Here is an 18,990-nt window from a genome sequence, read left to right as displayed (position 1 = left end):
CAATTACTTTCTACTTCCACACAGTTGAGTACAGCAAGTATCGCTGGTTTTCGGTCAGATTCGCATCTTCTAGACCGCCTTCCCGAGAACGGAGTCAACAGTTGCCAAGTAACTGAACGTTTCTTTTGTGACGTTAACCCGGCAATCGGCAACTCTTCGGTTACTTCTACGAAGATTTACCGAAGACACTAGTTTCCCCAAACCGGTTTTATAGCTAATTAAGGGTGGACTTATCTGATAGTCAACCTCTTCCCCTTCCCAGTGAAAACAAATCAACCCCAACACTTTCAATAAATATCAGTTTATTTACAGATAAATAACTCTCCCACAGGCAGTCAAAGCAAACTTCATCTCTAACATTTTCTGAAATATACGCCGGAAAAACTTCATTCGCTATGAATCTCCTGCAGGCGGCGGCACAGTGACATCGCTTGTGGATTTTCGACGTTTGGGTGATTTGGGAGGTTTTGGTGACATTGGTGGTGACCGGTGCGTCGGTACTCCTGATTTAGCTTTCCTTGGGTCTGAAAAATACCAAGATTGCATAATATATAAGTAATATTAGTATACAGTTAGTGCTATATTGGAAATCTACAACTGATCCGATTGGTTCCCACTCATTGCTGTCCATTCCCTGAAAGAACATGAATGTTGCCCTTAAAATGGAAAACTATTCATGATTTTGTCTTAATTAAACCAAAAAGGTTTCTGACTGTTACACTGCAGATGACTTCTAACTTTTAGACTACTCGCCCTCGTTTTATGAGTGATAGTCCACTCTGCTGCGCCTTGTCGACCATTCGCTCATAGAAATCTCGGACTTGTTGTCTAGTTGACAAATATATTTTGTCGACTCCTTGCGCACTCGACGCACCCAATAAAACAATGAAATAAACTGTAAAATAATTATTATTTTGAGGTATTCTACGATTTAAAAGCAAACTGGTTCTTACCTTCAGGCTTCCGTTCAGACTGCCCGGTGTCTGCAAAAAAAAGGGAAAAAACGTTTTCAAGACTTACACTTTAGTTTTCACTTTAGTTTTATTATATGCGGCGAAAACTGTAAATATGAGAAACACAAGTACAGCAGCTGCGAAAGACGCGAGTTTTATTTTGGCCTGCCAAATTATTTAAGAGGTCAAGAGGTTGGGGGCAACCAACTATTTTTCCCCTATATAAAAAGTAATTTTTTACCATCAGAACTAATATTACGTAAGTAAGGTAGAATAGTCAGTAATTTAGAAAATAACCCTTTCGGTCTTGGGTCCAAAGGGATAGAACCGAATGAAATGAAGCAAAAGCAATACAAACCTTTAGGTCTTAAGTTCGCCACACCATCAATAAAGTGCGACAGAACGGAGAGCTGTTCTTCAAGTTGCTGATGGATTTCATCAACCCTATACACAAAGAAAGATTATCAGTTACATAGGCAACGCTTACATTTGACTTCTTTAGATACCAAATGCTTACTGTAAAAAATGTGGCCCTCCTCTATAGCGGTTAAATTTCGTAACAAACCCCCTCCCTTAATTCTTTTCTTAAAATTCACTTCATGTACCTTTCTTCTCTAACACTCGTTTCCTCTTGTAGTCTTTCAATGTCTTCTAGCATCAGGGAATCTCGTTGAGCATAGATCTATTGCAAATAAAAAGTAACAATAATAAGAATACAGTTGAAGCTCTCGTAAGCGGAACCCTCAGGACGCGTGTCTGGCTGGCCCGGTTCTCGGGCCCTGTGTAGGGGAGATGGCGTCGGCTCCCAGCTAACAATAACCGGACGGACGAACGAAAAAAAAAAAGCGGCGGGGGAAAAATAGGGAAGGACTTGGCCGCTCGGAGCAAAAAAAGAAAAATCTATCGTAATCTCAAGTCCGCGGCCGCTTACGGGAGTCGCACGAGAGAAAAAGGGAGAAAACGGGACGCCGCCGAACCGAGGTAAACAAGAAACTAGAAACAGAACAGAAGTTCTGGTTGATGTGACACGGTTCGGCCCATTGCTACCAGATATACCATCTTTTATTTCTCCAAATTTTATATTTTGACACTTACTGTCCTACGACCCGTGTCTTCCCTAGTCAATGGTCAGAACACAATCGCGTCTCTCCTAGTTCAGTTGTGTTAGCACGCCTGAAAAAAGATACAGTAGTTAAAACGCCGGTATCAGAAAATAAATATCCCATGCTTTCACCGCTGAGAACGGGTCTTTATGATAAATAGGAGATCTGTACAAATGGATTTTTTAAAATTATGCTGAATAGGTCAACTTATTTATCACCGTAGGCTTACAAATCCTACTGTACCTATATGACTCTCGTTCGTACTCTTTTGAGCTTTTGAAATTCCATGACTTTCATGACCTTTCCCATGACTTTTCAAAGTTTTCCATGTCGATTGACCTAAATTTGATCATTTTTCTTGGAAATTTTCAAAAAATATCTTGATTTCAGGTACGGTTTTACGCTTTTCTTCACCAAAAATAAACCTGCCTAATTTATTTTGTCCAATCAATGCCATTTTCCATGACCCCCACTTAAATTCCATGACTTTCCAGGGCCTGGAAAAGAAACCCTAAAATTCCATGACTTTAAATTCCAGGTTTTCCTTGAAGGGAAGTTGAGTGCTGATGGCGGGTTCTGTTGCCGTCGTTTGAGATCTGGACATAAGAAAACAATAATCACAACTTCAGTTCCTCACAGAAGCCGACTACCTACCCCTGTACTCCAGCAACTGTTTTTCAAGCACTTCTCTTGTCCCAGCGTTTGCGATCATTGCCTTTCTTGTAGTTTCAATTTCTGCTTCAAGTTGCCTGATAGCCTAAAAAGAGTATAGTTTTACATTATTTTTATGTACTTATTTGTAGCAAAAACATGCAACTCCAGAGAAAGCAATCATCGAGTCTACCACTCAGCAAAAAAAGGTAGCCAGTGTAATCTATAGTCCCCACGGCTCCCTAAGTGAGATGCTATGCGAAAAGAACGAGAACGACGGTTAATTAAAATCTATTCTTCCACGTACCTGCCTAAATCTTGTTCACAACATGCAAGAGAAAAACATCATCGGTAAGTTAGTTCTTATCTGATAAGCGAAATGCTCCCAACCATTACTATAATTAGTGTATTGTCACCGGTTTAAAAGGGGAATCTGTATCTTTATCTCAAGGTTAAATAGTTGGAAGAAAAGACCAATCACTAAAACAGGGTTCGTAACCTTTTTCACAAACAATTTTCCAGGACTTTTCAAGGACTCAGATTGATTTTACCAGGACTCCGTCCCAAAATTAACATTAACCCTTTCACTCCCAAGATCTCAATATCATTTCTCCTTACTGTCTGACATACATTTCTTATAATTGTTATAGTTCTGAGAAACCAGGTGTCACTTGAGTTTAACTGACAGATTTCCAGAACTTTCCAGGACCGGTAGTCTTTTTTCCAGGATTTTCCAGTCCTGGCTAGAACTGGAAAATGCAAACATTAAATTTCCAGGACTTTCCAGGTTTTCTAGGACCCGTACGAACCCTGTAGATTTCGATAACGCCTGTCATTAACCTTTTCACTTGAAAATTTAGCTTCTGCGACAGTTCGTGGTCATTTTGCTCAAGTGTAGGAAAATTGCCTTGATGTGACGCCGAATTTTCTCATTTTACATTAAAAAATGAATTAACAGCCGAGTGTCAACCGCCGTTGTTGGCCTTAAGCGGAGGACATCAGTTTCGAGTGTAAAATCTTCTAGAACCAAACGTTCTCACCCTCCCCTCCACAAAACTCGTTGATCTACAAGCCTCGAGTCGTCCCAGCAGGCTAGGCTATCTCACCTATGATTCTCTTTGAGCACCGCACCGAGCCGCTGACCGGAAGAAAAGATCTCTGATTCAATCTTCTTAACGTCTTCTGATTGGTTCTTGAGTTGATCCAAGGCTTCCACCCGTCTCTCGCGCAACTTCCCGTGTAATCGAGTCTGTTCGCAGAAAAAGAGGGATCAATGCAAAATTCACCTTTATAATATCGATACATTGTACAATCTCTCCAAACTATTAAATGTTAAAAGAAATATAATATATGACAAACAAGTATTGATATTTCAAGAATGGAGCTTACAAGGTTACCTGTGGTTCTGCTAGCTTTTCCACATCTCTCTGAGCTCTCTGAACAGATGTTTCCAGACTGGCCTTTTTGTTTTTCAGGTCTGCAACGAAATAAAGATAAAAAGTGTCATAAAACGCCATATCCAACAGGTTGCTTTTTTACACCAACTGTTGTAAAACAGTAGCTTGATCAACCAATCAGAACTCTAAGTTCAGGATGAAACCGTTGAAAAGCGCGGGAAACAGTCCGGGTAAACGTAAACCCCGCGAAACGCGTAACGGGTAAAAGGCGCAGGAAAACGTGTATTATTGCTTAGAACTGGTAAAATGTGTGGGAAAGTTTCGTCAAAAGTCAAATCACGTCTGACTTTGGTTTTGTAATTGATTGGCCGAGTACAAAAGAGCATCTCTCTCTGACAGGCTAAAGCCAAAAACATTACCAATAACATTTGTAAACGGAGCCATGTTTCCGTCTAAGAAAAACAGGATCTTGTTTCCCCAACTGATGACTGTTTCAAGATTCACTTGAATACTCAAACACCAAAGAGCATGACTCTCAAGCTCATTGACGGCAGTTCCAGAAAGATGACTCATTCTCACTTCAAATTCTTACCCACTATGTTCTTTTTCGTTGTCTCAAATTCTTGTGTCCGCTCTTTGAACTGAGCCTCGAGGTCTTTAAATATTGGCTGCGAAGCAAAAAAACACAAATCATTGACACACGATATTTTATATAAACAAATAACACTAAGCCTTGATATTTTCGTGTATAAAGATAGAACAACTATCGAGGGATAACAATAAATCTTAAAGGAACAAGGATGGGGTAAATTTGGAAGGATTAAGAAGGATTACAAACTCGAAAAATGTAGCTGCTAATTTTTTAAGATGCGCCATCTTCTCCTTCGAAACATTACAGAAATTAACGCCAACAAGAACAAGTTGTCTTACAGTTTTGTCTTGGATTATATCCTTCTTCTTATCTCTCTCTTTCTCCAACTTATCCATGCTTTCCTAAATGCAAGGAGAAAAGAATGTTAACAAGAATATTTATTTGTAAATAAACCTCTGGTATGTTGAGGTACTGACACACGAAGGGACATATTGCGGGGGCATATTGCAGGGACATGTAGCAGGGACATATTTCAGGGACATGTAGTAGGGACATTTTCCAGGGACATGTAGCAGGGGAAAAATCCCAACGTGTACACGCACAGAAGAAAACGTAGCGGGGAACGCGTTGCTGAAACATCGTCCTTCTATTTTTTTACTGTGTTCGTAAATGTTGTCTCTTCGCGTGTCTTTAAAATTTCTTGTTCGCTTAAGCCTGGTTCTCATATAATCACTCCTATCATTTCTATCGCCTCTGTCACTTCAAAAAGTTTACTTGCGATCGGGGCAATTATAATATGAGACCATTACACAGACCATTACTAACGTCTGCACTGACTAGGGCGATCACGATCGCTTGGATCGCCCGTGTTCTACCCTTTTACATTTTCTTTCCTTTCTTCGCCGCATAACGACTTTAACAGCAATAACTGAGAAGATATGAGTTCACGAGTTTTGCTCTTTCATTGAAGGCTGCTATTGTGTTAGATCTTGGACTAAAATGATTGTTTTTCGCAGGTCTTCGCTCATACCAGACGATCGGGACGATCATATAAGAACCCCCGATCGCTTTGATCGCCTACGATCGTCTCAGTATTTGCAAACGATCGATGCGATAGAAACGATCGGGGTGATCATATGAGAATCAGGCTTTAGCAAGCAGACAGCCTAAAGATTAAACACCAGCTGCGAATCTTGCCATGTAAAAAGTTGGCCACGTGGTACAGACCATAGTATCACGTGATCCATGTTGAAGTGGCCGCTTCTGTGTTATAAACGAATCTGTCTTTAGCGATCGTTGCTTTGAGAAGGCAAAAAACTCGCGGAACTCAAGTTCTTCTGGGAGATTTCGTCAGCAAATTTTCAATTCGCTTTTTTCACGATCCCATAATACATCTTGTTTACCCCCCAAAATTTTTGCATAAGCATTGTTTTCAATTTCTCTTGGGACGATTGTACGTCATTGTAAATCCCAAGATAAATTGAAAACAATGCTTATGCAAAAATTTTGGGGGTAAACAAGATGTATTATGGGAATGGTGAAAACAGCGAATACGAACTCCAGATAAAGGTACTTGAATAAAAATTTTTGAAATAATATTGGTGCAAAATTTCTTCTAAGCAAATGAGAGGGACGGCTATTGCACTGAGACGTGGGCTTTCTAATGAATCGAACTTGCCTAAACTACGCTCCAAAAACAGTACAAAACAGCACAAGAAGAAGAATCAGAACTCCAAACACGAGGTCAGTGGTTAGCGCGGAAAAATTGCGTGAGTCACGTGTGATTTGGTCTTGTATCTGATTGGCTCCTAATACAACACCTGCGCTCTGATTGGCTAGCGATCGTTGTACGAAGTTTCAGCAAATGTAAACCCACTTACTTGAAGACCTTTCAGTTGTGTCTTGAGCTGCTTCTGCAGGGAAGTGTAATCTTGCTTGGCTTTCTTTAACTGCTTCTGTTTACTGATAATATCCACTTCATCTTTCTTCAAGTCCTTCTGCAGTTGAGTTCCCTAAAAAAGCAATTTACTCCGCGTTTTCATGTCTGTGCACCTACGAGAAAGCCCACTGGCTTGCGAAAGCATTCGGTATATTTTTTCTTTTTCTCATATCAAGTCCAACAGGCTCAAATACCGATTTATTTCCTAGCCTAGAAGATACAAGCCAGTTGAAAGGCAACGCCTCCTACGTATGCTCAGTTGATCACGAAGGCCAACAAGAGCTGTTTTTTATGTCAAAACATGAATTTAAGATACACTGGCATGAAGCACTCACCTATTACTTGCATACGCTTTGTCATACATTAATTTGCTCGCTTCAAACTTAACTGGAATTCCAACACTGATAGAGCGGTTTTCAATTAAGCGTCGTATAAAAAACAAAACCAAAAGTAACTCACTCTGACAAACCACAAAAGATACAGACAATCCAGTGAATCTATCTTACTCGATGTAAATGCACGTAGCGGACACGAAGCGCGGCAAAACGTGTTTGAGCAAGTCACAGTTGGTTTTTGGTTTTACACTAAGCGTAGTAATACAAAAAAAGCAAACGCGAATTATGTTCGATTCGCAAGTGAAAACTGCTCTATATCACTTACATATTCCGTTAGTCTGGTATGCTCTGACTTTCCTTCAGTGACTTTCTTGGACATGGTTGCCATGTAGCGGCCGTAATCACCCTTAAACTCGTTCGACTCCTTTGTGACATTGTCTCTTTTAGTCTGTAGGACTTGCCTAGTGAAGAGAAATTAGCAATCTCACTTTCAGGGACGGCGGAGCCGGAGGGGATGGGGGGGGGGATTTAGCCCCCCCCCCCCCCCAGAATTTCCTAAAAAATAAAGACTTACTAAGAGATGAGTCTTTTAAGCCCCCCACTTCAAGTCACTAGTCAGCCCCCCACTTGGAAAAATGCTCCGCCGTCCCTGACTTTAGATCATTGAACTACTTCAGCCAGGGGCTATGCCACGCTATTTTAGTCGATAAACTGATATTTCTGTTAAATTCAAACTGTCGCTAAAATCCAACAAGTCCTACAACCTACATCCAACAAGTCTTACAACATTAAACGATCCCTTACTTGCTATTGCGAGAAAAACAAACAATTCTTACCTATCTTTTCTTTCAGCAGTTAAAGCCGTTTTGGAGGTTTCGATTTCTTTGTTGTACACGTCCACAGTCGCTCTAAAAAGAAAACATCAGTTGATTTTAAGTCTTTAAATTACACTTACTATAGCCAGTTTAGCCAATTAAATGATTCCAGTCGCCTCCTTGCGCTAGCTTTAAGTTCTCTCGTGGTTCTTTTGCACATTCAACCATTTGAGAAAAAAAAGAGGCTGTGAACTGTTACGTAATTCAGACAAGCTAAAAGAAGTTAGGTGCATTCAAACTACCAGAAACGTTGCATTTTAAAACATTTAAACCTCGGAAAATTCCGGTAAAAACGTTAATCAAGCACTCTGTAAGTTTTTTTTTTAAAAAAATATCTTCTCTTTGAAAATGTCTTTCCTCCGTGAAGTTTATCCCGACCCACACGCTAAGAATGATTTTGCCACTAGCAATCTAATGTTTGCTCGTATTTGCCATTCAAATGAACAAGTTGTAAACGCTTTCATGACAGAAAAATGTTCTTATTATTCAAAAGTGAACTAAGGGCGCTCTCCATTATTCAGAACTGGCCGGCCAGTCCCGTGGTTTTGAATATGAAATGGGCCTTTTCCACGAGATTTTCCTACAAATCAACCACAACAGTGTATATAATATTTTTGCATGACTGATTTGACAGGACAAATCTGATTAAAAACGGAATTCTGTTCTCGAATATATCGGCCTGGCCGGCCAGTTCTGTTTAATGGAAAGCACCATTAGTCAAGCGTGTAGTGTAAGTCCCGACCTAAAATGCAAATTCTCACAACAGACAACAATATTACTTTTAAAGATAACTCAGAGAGTTTAGTCTTTCATCAAGACAATATCTTCTAGTTGATGAGTCTCGTTCTTCTCATCACCTCCCTGCTAGGCATTGTATTGATACCGTAAGAAGAAATCACATTTACATCACTGTTTGGATTCTTACTTATGACTCTCCTCCAGTTGGTTCATCTCTTCTTCCAGCTCGATGTTCTCTGATCTTACCCTCGCACATTCCTCGTTCTGACGATGCAAAGACTCCTTAGCTCTGGCTAGGCTGGACATTTAATCAAAAAAGGAAAGTGAGTTAATATCATTTCTTGGTATCAGAAGAATCAATAAGAAACTCAACTCAAAGGCCACTTACATTCGTTCATGTTGTCGAACAACCTCAGCGTCTTGTTCTTTAACTTCAAGAGCAATTTCATGGTCTACAGGAAACAAAACCAAATCAGTAATAATGTTCTTTGTTTAAAAAAGCTTTTCTGGTGGATGTATTTTTGTGAGGGCTTTCTTTCTAAGAGCTTGCAGTAACACTAGGGAATTTTGCATAATAATTATTTTAAACATAGTTTCGCTAACTAGTATCAAGGAGATAATTTTGCCTCTGTGAAATTGTAGCAGTACAAACGAATACTACATGGTTAACGCTCTAAACCGAATGATATGAAAAACAGAACAGAGGCCCTGCCAGGGTAAATTCCGACAAGCGACATGGCCCAAAAAGTAGCGACAGCACATAAATAAAATTGCGACAAATTACAACCCTTTTGGAAATACTTAAATCTGACAAGGGCAAGTAATTTTCATTCGATTTTACTACCGACAGCGACGCAAAGTTTGAGAAAAGAGCGACACGGCGCATTTTTAAATTTAGACAAGCGACACGGGAAGCCCCCCTGGCAGGGCTTCAGAACAAGTTGTCGTGGTGAAATGAACATTCTAGAAGTGTACTGTGATGATGAAAAATATAATACGTGTTCTAAAAAAGGATGTTTTCAAAACAAAACAATAAACTCACCTTTTTCAAGAGATTTCTTTTCAAATGTCAGTTGTCTGTCTTGTTCCTCTGCTTCTTTTAGATTGCCCCGAATCTAATCAAAGAAAGATTTTTACTTTAATAGTCAGTCATCTCTTGCATGAGTTTAAATTATAGGGAATCAAATACGAGATGGGGGGCTCAAGGATTAAAGATTAAGGTGTACACACATGTATACATGTGTACATAGCACACTTGTTTCTGCTCATGGCTTAAAAAACAAGGTATATACATTTAGTAGCGCGCTTGTTTTGTCTCAAGGATTAAAGAACCTGGTATATTCAATACATGTACAATGCGCTTGTTTCAATGGCTTAAAAATCAATGGTTACTTTAAGGCGTTTCGAATCAGCTAATGAGGCGCAATTTTTTAGTCTGTCAACTGATTATTTTGTCAAGTTGACAATAATTTTGTTTCATTCGCACAACTCATTTGTCTTGACAACTTTTCGCAGCAGCTCTTAAGTACACTAATGAGACACATTTTTCCACTGGACAGCTCTGATTGTTGAGATGAGTTTTTTACTTGAATCAAGTTAACAGTATTGCACATGGGTGTCGCACCCCCCTTGCCTAGACATCCCCCAAGCTAAGAGACTGCTCATATATATGCTGATGTCTATACAGTGGACAAGGGAGCAGGGATGGCGCAGTGGTGAGAGCGCTCGCCTCCCACCAATGTGGCCCGGGTTCGATTCCGACCCAGTGCCATATGTGGGTTGAGTTTGTTCTTGGTTCGCGCCTTGCTCCTAGGGTTTTTCCCTGGGTTTCCTCCCTCCTGAAAAACCAACATTTCCAAATTCCAATTCAACCTGGACAGAGGACCCGCATGAAAACCAGCTTGCGCTGATGTGGCTTCCTCTCTAAATATAGCAATTATTTTATTTATTTTAAGTACCGTCCTTGCCACTGAACAATCAGTGAAACTGAAACACAGATACGGTAGTCTTAAACATGCTACATGTAAATTTATTAAAGAGTCGACTAGATAAATGGACGTTTCAAAAAAGTATTTTTGGCAAAACCAATCTGGGAATTTCTGGATTTGAATCTTTTCACATTTTCACATGTGCCATAAAGCTCTCAAAAAAGGTGTTCAGCAAAAGATTGTAGTTCAGGTAAGGTCTCTGTTAGATTTTTATTTCAAACTCATACCATTTCCAGTTGTGCCATTAATGATTTCTTTTTTTCTTCCAAGCTTTCAGCCATGTCATTGTGCTCCTTGACAATTTTCATCCTGAAATAAAGTGTTAGCAGTAATACAGGTTACCATCATTTTTGTCTAACACTTGTGTCCTAACTAACTCCACTAATCCCACTAGTTCAACTGGAATGTGTGGTTCCAGAAAATATCCATACCCCCATGGAAGGGATTTGCCCTATGACCCTCCCCCCAACCCCTCTGGAAATTCCAATTCAGCTTCATACATTGATTTAAAGTTTTGGGTCTTTGTGACCCCACCCCCCTCCTTCCGGGAATTTCTAATCCCTTCTGTGGGGGGAGTATGGATAATTTTCTGGAACCACGCAATGCGTAATGTTCCCTTTAATTTTCCACCATTTGGGGGTTTACCTCGACGTTAGAATGTGTGAAGTTTTTCTTTGTTTTGGAGCTATTGATTTCTTGCTGTTTATTAATTGTTTGTTGTCTTGGTCGTTCTTGGTGTTATGTCACTGAGGAGTTTCACAGGTTCTACCATTGAAAATGGGCCCAATTTTTTAACCCCAGTGAGGATCAAAAGGAGAGTCTCTAAGCACTGGGCAGGTACACAGTGACACTCAGTTTGTACACAAATAGTACTACAGTAGATACCGTACTTATTCGATTAAGCGCCCTGGGTGCTTATTAAATTTTTGGACCTCGAGGGTGGGCGCTTATTCGAGGCTGGGCGCTTATTACATTTTCACCATTTTTAGCAAGTAGTACGTTTATTTTGCAAGAAAACAATGTGTAATAACTAAACGTGAAGGTGTACGAAAGCTGAATATTAAATGTCAATTGAAAATTTCAGTAAAAAAAAAAAAACACTAAAAAAACTCGGTCTTCGGGATAGTCTCTTAGTAGTACTTAGTGAATTTTAATCTCAACTTCAACAATAATCCAAATTCCTCTTGTGCCCTCATTTTAGGGGGGTGGGAGTGGGCGCTTATTCGAGGCTGGGCGCTTATTAACTTTTCGACCTACTGGGTGGGCGCTTATTTGAGGTGGGCGCTTATTCGAGGTTGGGCGCTTAATCGAATAAATACGGTAATTATAATTCCAATAAGTGGCCACCCCTCAAAATTAAACAAAACCTCAAAGGCAGTACCAAGGGTAACCTTGACTGGACAGTGGTACTTACAAATTCTTATCGCAGAATTAAAATCATTATGGATTAGCATACATTTTGACACTTTACTAACCCTTCTTGTGTGAGAACTGAGTTGTCTTTGATTTCCTTCTGAAGTTGTCTGTTCAACTGCACTTCCTGAGCTTCCAGGCGATTGCGGGATGTTTCATACTTCCGAATGTTCTACAGAAAAAACCATCAAGCTGTTAAATGAATATAACGTCGTGATGCAAACTTTCCAAAAATAATCAATAAATACACAATTTAAAAAAAAAATTAAAAATCATACATCATATTTTTGTTACTCTTGCATATGAGATTTGGTGGTTCATTAAAACAACAAGACATGTAAAAATATCCGGGTATTCCTATAGTCTTAGATGCAACACCAATTTAAATTGGTTTTAAATAAAATAATGTACCGTTGTTATTTCTTTTCAATGGCAAATAGTAAAAACATTAAATAATAAAGATGGTAATTTTTTTTCTTTTTTTTTTATTATTAAGCTCGGTGATAAATAGTGAAGAAATTATTCAACATGACACGAGCGTGGGACAAAGGAAAAATCTGAGTCCCCGACGGGAATCGAACCCATGGCCTCCCAGATACCGGTTGGGCGCTCTAACCAACTGAGCTACGAGAGACTCGTTGTGAGCTGGGCCATTTACTAGGTTGATATGTGACACGCATCCTGCATACTGCTAGGATCAGCAATGTCGAATTCATCAATATGTAGTAAATAATAAAGATGGTAAATTTTAAATGCATTTTAGGCACCTTTCTCTTTGAGTCTAAAATTGATTCACTATCCACCAATTCTTCTTGCAATTTGTCTATCTCCCTGAAGGGGAAAACATACATTCATGAAGTAAACAAATTAATGATTAAATGTGTGCAAAAAATATATTAGTTGAAATATGAAGAGCAGACAAGGGAACATTACGTACTTTCTCTTTTCAATATTTGTCCGCCTTTGTTCCTCTGCTTTCTTCTGGGTATCAGCCTTAAATGAAATTATAAATTAATAAATACATGTATATTTGTTAGATTGTTTACTTGCAATTACAGGGGGGACTGATTAATGTGCACCTTACAGTAGGAACAAGAAATAAATGGCACGCAATGCATGTAGAAGTGACGACGTTTCACAAGGGGTCTTACATAATTTTGAGGAAATTTGTCAAAACTTATCGTAAATAAAAGTAGCTGACACCTTGTGCGTGAAAAAGACTGTTATCCAACTGCAGGTTGCATTTTCCAAACATAAGCAATGTTAGTGATTGAAAAAATAGCATAGTTAGGATCTGATTGAATTTAAATAAATACTGTAACAGTACTTATAAATTCACAGGCAAAGGATGCAATTAATACATTTTCTTTGTAGATTTGCTCAGTTGAACAACAGTTATATTTTATTTTATATTTTATATTTTTTTTTTAGATTTCCCTACGTTGCAATTGTCTCTCTTGTGTTATATTATAGTGTGACATCTGATGAACGACATACGATAAGCACGAGCAAGCTTTTAAAGAAAGGTCAAACAGTCTCTTACTCACAGCGGCCCTTTATATTATAAGAATTAAAAATTTCTGTCTGACTACTGAATATAATATATCCCATGATTTATAATCAATCTCTTTCGTTTATACATTGTAGTGTTCCATTCTAACTGCATGGGGGTATTTTACTTTTGTGTTCTACGCAGCGATTTCTTGTTAAGTTAAACGTGATTTCTGTTCGATCACGACAGACTAAAAACCCCTTTCGTGCGATGGCAATAAGCGATGACATCATCGCTTAAAAATGGAAAGGGTGAGAACAGCCAGCACCTGTGATTGTAAGCACCCCTTGAAGCCTCAAAGTCACAAAAAAAAAAAAACATTATTTCAGTGTCTTGGAAAGTCTAAAATAAACTTTAGAATCCATGTCTCAGATTTTAAATTATCTGGTCTCAACCAGCCACAACAGCCGACACCACCTGCTTTGGAATTAACGAGGTAAGGTTTATTGATCGTGATCTGCACTGGTACGCACGCAGAGTCAAAGGGGCAATCCACATAAGACCTCCCCATAACAACATCATCAGAGATAGTGGAATTGAAATTCCAAAAGGTTGGATCCACACGATCAAGAACTACAACAACAGGAGAACTGCGTGACACTAAGCCCCCAGGGGAATAACCCACCGGAAAAGTGAGGATTGAAACACACCAATCACAGTTGTTGAAAACCAACTGATCATTATAGCGGAAAATCATGCTTTATAAGATCGATTACCTGTGACCAGTTGATCATGTGTAACCAGTCAACTTTATCGGTGATGAAGACCAGTAGAATGCAGTTGAAATTAGGTCAATCATGAGACAAATGATACTATATCCTCATGACAACAACATCCAGGTTTTTTACAACATTAAGTCAAATTGCATCTTCAAAGTTACCATTATTTTTCACGTGCACAATGAAAATTGTCTGTTAATTACCACAGACTGCTTTAGCTTCTCTTTCTCCTGCCTTGCTTCCTCGCGTTCATGGACCAAGTCCTCTTTCAGTTGAACAATGGAGTCTTCCAGGTCAATAATCTAATTAGATCATTCGCAAAAATAATTTTAAAATGAACAATCTACTAGATACATGTAGTTGCAGTCAATTATCAATAAAAGTGAAGAACTGCTCCCAGAAAGAAAACCTGTTGGCCAACTATTGGCTAACTGTCTGCCGACTCTGTCAGTTGCTTGTTGGCCAACAGTCAGCGATGGTTTCAGTAAACATTAAATATAAAAAGACTAACTTAAAGGAACTATCAGTGAAAGCACTTATCCACGCATCATTTGCTAGAAATTATAAACCATGCTAATATTAATAAATTACCGGGTATTATTTTTTAAAATTAATTATCTTTCTCACCCTTTTATATGTCTCTCTCAGTCTATCACGAGTCTCATTAAGAGTAATCTGTTTGCTAAAGACATGAAGAAGAAATTTAAAATAAACTACAGCACTAATCAGTAATAAAAATAACTCTTGAAAAAAATCCAATTTTAATTATTTATGATAATTTAATTACCTGGCCTTGTCAGCCATCTTCTGATTAAGAAGTGCAATGATTTCATCATGTCCAGTTTGCATATCATTCCTCTCTGGCCTAAAAAAGAGCGATATTAAATAAACAACAACACTAAAATAAGAACCTTATATTTAAAGTACCGGTATTTACAAGCAGTGCATGAAACTTTTTAAAAATTGACATTAAAACAGAATTTACTGTCTGTTGCAGTGAAACTATAACCATAAAAAGTGTTCAAGTACAGCAGATTCGGATTTGAACAAAAATTAGTGGTGGATTAATGGATTCGGCCAAAAAAAAAAAGCACAGATCAGCAGATTTGCATACCCATATTCACCCTCCTCAAGACAATGACATGTACTGTAAAAACTGTTTAAGAAAATAAAGTTTTCATCACGACTTACTCCAGTTTGGCATTTTCTTTTGCAAGATCTTGGTGCCTGTCCTGTAATGACTTGATGTTTTTGATAACGGTGTTGAGTTGGGTCTAAAAAATCAAGGTGCACAAAATAAGTTGAAAAGTTATAAAATAGGTTTGCAAAAAAACTAATTAATATGCATTTCAAATTTGCTAAGCCGGGTAGCTAATCTCCTTCAGTGAGAATAAATGAAATGGACAAGGCTAGTTTCTTGTGGGACAACTGGATGTGACTAACTGCCAAGGACACAGCAAGGTCAGCTAGAAGAGAGAGACTATGGGAATACTATGTGTTATGCATTATTTAAAAAGATTATCATAGGTCCATGACCATGGCTCACTATGGGAATACTACATGTTATGCATTATTTTAAAAGATTATCATAGGTCTGTGACCATGGCTCATAGCTTTACATTTTTTTGAAAACATTTAGAAAAGGATGCTGAAAAATTGAGACTCACCTTGAGTCTCTTGATTTCTGCTTCATTTGATTGTCTTGCTGAATAAACAGCAGCTAAAAACATAATTAAACAAAGTGAGATCAGCGAAATAACTACATATCAGACAGTTGACCTATCTGGCCATGGTCCAACCAATTAAATTTATGAAATTTATTTGGAACCTGATTCTCATGCAAAAACTGTATTTAAATTTGTTCTACTGTACCAAACTTGAATTTGTGATGAGGGAAGTCATCCATCTTGGGACTGGGATCTCAATTTATTCTTCTGGGTAGTTAGTGGATATCCAACCCCCGGGGGGGGGACTCCCATATGAAACGGACGGGGATGCTCGTCGGAAATTTTGAAAAGAACCCCTAAAAGAGACCAATCTGGCTGTGGCTCAAGCTTTTGTTGACCCCTAAAAGATACCAAAAAACTAAGAATGGAGTTTATATTTGTATATTTCTTGGTGTGTAACCCTAAACGAGACCATTATGGCTTAAAATTTTGGCGTTTTTGGCGTTTTTTCCCGGAACACCCTTAGCGAGACCAAAAGTCCGAAATTTACACCCCTAAGCGAGACGACAAGCATCCCCGTCACTTTCATATGCGAGTCCCCCCCGGGATCCAACCCAGGGAGATGCTCAACAAGGTCTCATACATGGAGGCTCCTCCCCCCCCCTTCTTGAGGTCCAAACCCTAATAACATTTTTTTCAGTAATACTGCAACCCTCTTTTAAACTTTTTTCATGGCAACTCCTTGAAGTACTCAAATCAATCATCTGTTAGGTGTATAGTCCTGTTCTAGATGTTCTGAAAAGGCCCTTTACAGTGCGAATACTCGAACCGGGACAGTTTGAACAAAGTTAACCAATCGCAGCGATAATTGATAACAATGGATGGCGACCTTTTTTCGTTAGCGGACCAATGACGTTTAAGAATTGAAACAATAAGTTTACAACAAAATTTGAAAACTCAGCAACGCTGCAAATTGATGCGGACCTCTCAGGAAACCCTTCTTTCTTTTGATTGGTTAGTTTCGATCCCAAATTTGAAATGATTTTTAGTTTTGTTTCGAAACGGTAAAAAAGTTTTCATTTCGAGTGCAAAAATATTCCGTAAAATGGCTTTTGTCAAAAATATTCAACTCAGATTGAATCGTGAAGGGGGAATATATGACAATGGTCGCCGACCTTCGCAGTTGTTACGAGAGCGGGTTTTAGACCTGCAACACACCGGAATGAATCAACAGTTAATCGCGACTGAGGTCAAGAGTAGCCGGCACTTTGTTAGAAACGTTTTGAGGGATTATGATTTGAACAATTCGTCTATGCCCAGAAGGTGAGCAACACCTCCACGATTTAAAATGGTCGGAGCTGTTGTTGAACATTTCGAAATTGAGAAACTATGTAAGCCCAGCATAAGTAGAGCGAAAAGGCTTACTGCGAAAATTATTAGAAGGCGTTGCAGTTTAGTCGATTTTCACAACGCAGAGTTTGGTTAGAGCCATATAATGTTGTAAAAGTGAAGGTCAATAAAGGTTTGTTTTATTCGAATTTATATGCTAACGCTCACAAGACCGAACTTGATCAAGGCGGAAAATTATTTTTAAGCCCTAACAATTTAGATGTAACTCGAAATTAAAGCTCGAAAGACCACCGTAAGAACCTTCAGATGTCAGTTCTTAAAAATTTAGGATCGAAACTAACCAATCAAAAGAAAGAAGGGTTTCCTGAGAGGTCTGCATCTATTTGCCAACGTTGCTGAGTTTTTTAATTTTGTCGTAAACTTATTGTTTCAATTCTTAAACGTCATTGGTCCGCTAACGAAAAAGGTCGCCATCCATTGTTATCAATTATCGCTGCGATTGGTTAACTTTGTTCAAACTGTCCCGGTTCGAGTATTCGCACTGTAAATACCTTGTTAGTAACATTTTACACTACCCTTACCTATACTTCAACGTGAAATCCCTACCTTTTAACATATCTCCACCCTGAAAAAGCCACCTCTCTCAGGTAAGCCCCCTCTGTCTAGTCCGCTATAGGGGGTACCCCCCCCCCCCCACCTGGTATCCAACCTCCCTTGTGATGCAAGTGTCACACACAAATCATACCTTGTATCTCAGACTTAATATCACTTGGGAAGTATTGTAGCTTGTAACGCAGAACACTGGCTGTGATAGTTTCTGTCTCTAGTAATTCATGGAGTTTTAATCTTTCTGTTTCCTAAATATAATAAAAAAACACAAATTAATAATCACAATGTAGGTATATTGAGCCTGAAAGTTTGGCAAAACAATAGCCAATTGGGGTTGGTAGTCTTTCCTTTCAGGAATAAAAAACGTTTGCAATTTATTGCTGTGCATGCGAAATCAGAGTGCAGGGCAAACCCTCACAATCGACTCACAATCTAATGTCACCTTTTGGGATCTAAATAATACATGTAAGCTTAAAGCTAAAATATATGATTTTGCAAGCGAAATCGTTTTGACTTATCCTGTAACATCAGTATAAATTACCAGATCTTTGAGAGCTTTAACGACAACGTCGACTCCGGAAGTATCCACTGGTTCAACGCCATGTCTACTAGACCTAACATGTTGTCCTAAAAACATCAAATTAAAAGTTTTAGCTGACAGTTAAACAAATAACAACAAAACAAGCGAGACTTGCCTGTCGCAAATCAACAGCGAAATTAGGGCTATTTTATAATTAGTACCTAACTCTTGTAGTTTCTCAACTGCACTGTTTACAAGAGGTGTTATGTCCGTTGACTCAGATCTTCTTTTCAACATTCTGCAGTCAAAAATCGGGAAAGATTTCGTGGAACAAACTTCGCTTCGTAAAAGCCTCCATGTCAACTTGTGTAACCAGGTAGGAGAATGGTAACTAACCATTCGATGACAAAATATCCCAAGCAGGGGAGGTTAAGTTGGAAAATCACAAACAAATTATAAAAGACATAGTCACAGCCAGGTCACAGCTTACAAGTCTTCAAAGCAATCATTTTTCACATTGAATGTAGTAAAAAGTGTAATATTATACTAAGTTATTTCACTATTCAACATTATCTGCGGTTTCCCAATA

At 38.7% G+C, this 18,990-nt stretch overlaps 1 protein-coding gene across 1 annotated transcript; it reads right to left on the bottom strand.

Annotated features, from left to right (window-relative positions):
* Positions 1-285: 285 nt before the first annotated feature.
* LOC144637027 (uncharacterized) lies at positions 286-18,784 on the bottom strand. Its single transcript, XM_078496202.1, has 29 exons — positions 18,623-18,784; positions 18,423-18,508; positions 18,018-18,129; positions 15,923-15,975; positions 15,447-15,529; positions 15,043-15,120; positions 14,883-14,937; positions 14,459-14,557; positions 12,922-12,977; positions 12,752-12,815; positions 12,047-12,156; positions 10,799-10,880; positions 9,626-9,698; positions 8,972-9,035; positions 8,771-8,881; positions 7,807-7,878; positions 7,296-7,431; positions 6,577-6,708; positions 5,035-5,097; positions 4,697-4,772; positions 4,105-4,184; positions 3,814-3,956; positions 3,015-3,024; positions 2,711-2,813; positions 1,885-1,946; positions 1,559-1,635; positions 1,312-1,397; positions 954-983; positions 286-524 (listed from the first exon to the last, which is right to left on the bottom strand). The coding sequence occupies exons 1-29, from the start codon at positions 18,696-18,698 to the stop codon at positions 394-396; spliced, it is 2,403 nt and encodes an 800-aa protein (XP_078352328.1). The 5' UTR covers positions 18,699-18,784; the 3' UTR covers positions 286-393.
* Between the last annotated feature and the right edge of the window lie 206 nt (positions 18,785-18,990).

Source organism: Oculina patagonica, chromosome 13 (assembly GCF_052425735.1).
Source record: "Oculina patagonica isolate OP01 chromosome 13, crgOcupat, whole genome shotgun sequence".
Taxonomy (NCBI): domain Eukaryota; kingdom Metazoa; phylum Cnidaria; class Anthozoa; order Scleractinia; family Oculinidae; genus Oculina; species Oculina patagonica.
This window is presented reverse-complemented; position numbering and strand designations above follow the sequence as displayed.